Source organism: Moschus berezovskii, chromosome 14, assembly GCF_049115385.1.
Source record: "Moschus berezovskii isolate FMDL1 chromosome 14, NW_MosBer_1.0, whole genome shotgun sequence".
NCBI lineage: Eukaryota > Metazoa > Chordata > Mammalia > Artiodactyla > Moschidae > Moschus > Moschus berezovskii.
This window is the reverse complement of record NC_142473.1, coordinates 84,957,892-84,961,561: the sequence shown is the minus strand read 5'-3', so window position 1 is coordinate 84,961,561 and position 3,670 is coordinate 84,957,892. Positions and strand designations below refer to the sequence as shown.

The 3,670-nt window shown below is 40.4% G+C and overlaps 1 protein-coding gene across 1 annotated transcript; it reads right to left on the bottom strand.

Moving 5' to 3' along the window:
• Window positions 1-222: 222 nt before the first annotated feature.
• LOC148775771 (olfactory receptor 8H1-like) lies at window positions 223-1,170 on the bottom strand. The gene has a single exon (XM_088843586.1). It carries the CDS (start codon window positions 1,168-1,170, stop codon window positions 223-225), a length of 948 nt encoding a protein of 315 aa, XP_088699712.1.
• Between the last annotated feature and the right edge of the window lie 2,500 nt (window positions 1,171-3,670).

Here is a 3,670-nt window from a genome sequence, read left to right as displayed (position 1 = left end):
GACCATGATTTAACATGGTTCATGATTTCCAATTACAATGTAGATTTCTAATGACACATTCTTAGAAATATTTGACATTATAATTAGTCAAGCAGGATGGTTCAACAACAACATAAATATATAAATAATAGATATAAATAATTCTATTTGTTTCTGTAGAGAAAGCAAGGAAATACACTATAGGGATGGAAAAAAAACGAGCTGTAAAATTTATCATCACTGTTATTTTAGTTGTTTGGGGCCTTTTCTCTTCTGCATAACTCTTCTGAGAGCATTTTTCACTTCTTTGTTTCGAAGACTGTATATGAGTGGATTCAGCATGGGGATGACAATAGTATAAAACACAGAAGCCACATGATCCTTTCCCAAAGAGTAAGACTTACTTGGTTTTGCATAAGTAAAAATTGTAGTAGCATAAAAGATGGAGACCGCCAGGAGATGGGAGGCACAGGTAGAGAAGGTTTTTCGCTTCCCTGAAGTGGAAGTAATTTTCAGGATGGTAGACAAGATGGCCACATAGGACACAGTCACAGTGATCAGAGACACCACTAGGGTGGAGCCAGCAAAAATGGATATGATGATTTCAATGTCATGTGTGTCAGTGCATGATAGGGCTAAAATTGGGGGTGCTTCGCATAAAAAGTGATAGATTACATTGGAGTCACAGAAATGCAATCTGCTCATGCAAAGCACATTGACAAAGGAGTCCATAAAGCCAATCAAATAAGATCCAAAAAGTAGGGAGCAGCATCGTCTGGTGGACATAACAATCAGGTAATGCAGAGGGTTGCAGATGGCTACATAGCGATCGTAGGCCATGGAGGAGAGAAGGAAACATTCAGTGACACCCAGGAAAACAAAGCAATTCATCTGGATGAAGCAGTTCAGGTATGAAATATACTTATTGGAAGTCAGTAAATTGTCTAAGGTTTTGGGGGTGATGACACTTGAGTAACTGAGGTCAAGAAATGACAAGTGACTGAGGAAAAAGTACATGGGTGTGTGAAGCTGGGGGTCCAGGCGGAATATCAGGATCATCCCCACATTCCCCAGCACAGTGATCAGGTATATCAGGAGGAAGAGGGTGAAGAGGACCAGCCGGATCTCTGCAGAGTCTGTCAGTCCCATGAGGATGAAGTCAGACACCTGTGTGATATTCCTTCTGCCCATAGTGTTCAAATGCTCCAAACTGTTGAGATCAAAGTTGATACTCAGGAAAAATTTCTTCAAAAAGTTTGCATTTTCAAAAAATGACATGACAGATTTAAGTTAGTCTAGTGTTTCTAGGATGTGATAATTGTGTACAGAGTATGAAGAGAAGCATCTTAATTTGATTGCCAAATATATAAGTATAAAAACAGGTATAAACTGACATTTGAATATAATATAATAAATGCTAATATATCAAAAATATTTGGGATAACCCTAACACCATTTCCCTTTGTTAAAATATTTAATTCTCATTAGAATATTGTACCATAGATATTACTATCACCCACATTTTTTAGGTGAGAAAAAGTGGGCAGAATATTTAGGTAATTTTTTTCAGTTCAGATCAGTTCAGTCACCCAGTCGTGTCCAACTCTTTGAGACCCCATGAATCACAGCACGCCAGGCCTCCCTGTCCATCACCAAATACCGGAGTTCACTCAAACTCATGTCCATCAAGTCGGTGATGCCATCCAGCCATCTCATTCTCTGTCGTCCCCTTCTCCTCCAGCCCCCAATCCTTCCCAGTATCAGAGTCTTTTCCAGAGAGTCAACTCGTCGCATGAGGTGGCCAAAGTATTGCAGTTTCAGCTTTAGCATCAGTCCTTCCAATGAATACCCAGGATCGATCTCCTTTAGAATGGACTGGTTGCATCTCCTTGCAGTCCAAGGGACTCTCAAGAGTCTTCACCAGCACCACAGTTCAAAAGCATCAATTCTTCGGCACTCATCTTTCTTCACAGTCCAACTCTGACATCCATACATGACCACAGGAAAAACAATAGCCTTGACTAGACGGACCTTTGTTGGCAAAGTAATGTCTATGCTTTTTAATATGCTATCTAGGCTGGTCATAACTTTCCTTCCAAGGAGTAAGCGTCTTTTAATTTCATGGCTGCAATCAGCATCCGCAGTGATTTTGGAGCCCAAAAATATAAAGTCTGACACTGTTTCCACTGTTACCCCATCTATTTCCCATGAAGTGATGGGACCAGATGCCATGATCTTTGTTTTCTGAATGTTGAGCTTCAAGCCAACCTTTTCACTCTCCTCTTTCACTTTCAGCAAGAGGCTTTTTAGTTCCTCTTCACTTTCTGCCATAAGGGTGGTGTCATCTGCATATCTGAGGTTATTGATATTTCTCCCAACAATCTTGATTCCAGCTCATGCTTCTTCCAGCCCAGCGTTCTTCATGATGTACTCTGCATATAAGTTAAATAAGCAGGGTGACAATATACAACCTTGACGTACTCCTTTTCCTATTTGGAACCAGTCTGCTGTTCAATGTACAGTTCTGACTGTTGCTTCCTGACCTGCATACAGGTTTCTCAAGAGGCAAGTCAGGTGGTCTGGTATTCCCATCTCTTTCAGAATGTTCCACAGTTTATTGTGATCCACACAGTCAAAGGCTTTGGCATAGTCAATGAAGCAGAAATAGATGTTTTTTCCTGGAACTCTCTTGCTTTCTCCATGATCCAGCACATGTTGGCAACTTGATCTCCGGTGCCTCTGCGTTTTCTAAAACCTGCTTGAACATCTTGGGGTTCACGGTTCACATATTGCTGAAGCCTGGCTTGGAGAATTTTGAGCATGGCTTTACTAGCGTGTGAGATGAGTGCAATTTTGCGGTAGTTTGAGCATTCTTTGGCATTGCCTTTCTTTGGGATTGGAGTGAAGACTGACCTTTTCCAGTCCTGTGGCCACTGCTGAGTTTTCCAAATTTGCTGGCATATTGAGTGCAGCACTTTCACAGCATCGTGTTTCAAGATTTGAAATAGCTCAACTGGAATTCTATCACCTCCACTAGGAGGGCTATTTCATGTTTTCTCTGTAATTCTACCAAGATAGATTGATCCCAGAGAGCATGCTCATGATACTGTATCCCTATTTATAATTAATTTCAGCAAACGTGAAAATAAAAGCTAGATATAAAATGAACAGTGGTAGAATTGTTTTAATGTACCATGTACTGTTCACTATATTCAAATATTCTTTAATACTAATGAAAAATAGTACATCATGAGGAACACTTGGCTGGAAGAAGCACAAGCTGGAATCAAGTTTGCCAGGAGAAATATCAATAACCTCAGATATGCAGATGACACCACCCTTATGGCAGAAAGTGAAGAGGAACTAAAAATCCTCTGATGAAAGTGAAAAAGGACAGTAAAAAAGTTGGCTTAAAGCTCAACATTCAGAAAGCTAAGATCATGGCATCTGGTCCCATCACTTCAGGGGAAATAGATGAAGAAACAGTGTCAGACTTTATTTTTTGGGGTTCCGAAATCACTGCAGATGGTGATTGCAGCCATGAAATTAAAAGACGCTTACTCCTTGGAAGGAAAGTTATGACCAGCCTAGATAGCATATTAAAAAGCAGAGACATTACTTTGCTAACCAAGGTCCGTCCAGTCAAGGCTATGGTTTTTCCCGTGGTCATGTATGGATGTGAGAGTTGGAC

Excerpts from the sequence above, each read along its gene's own strand:
- LOC148775771 (XM_088843586.1), bottom strand. The coding sequence starts at position 1,170 with ATGGGCAGAAGGAATATCACACAGGTGTCTGACTTCATCCTCATGGGA.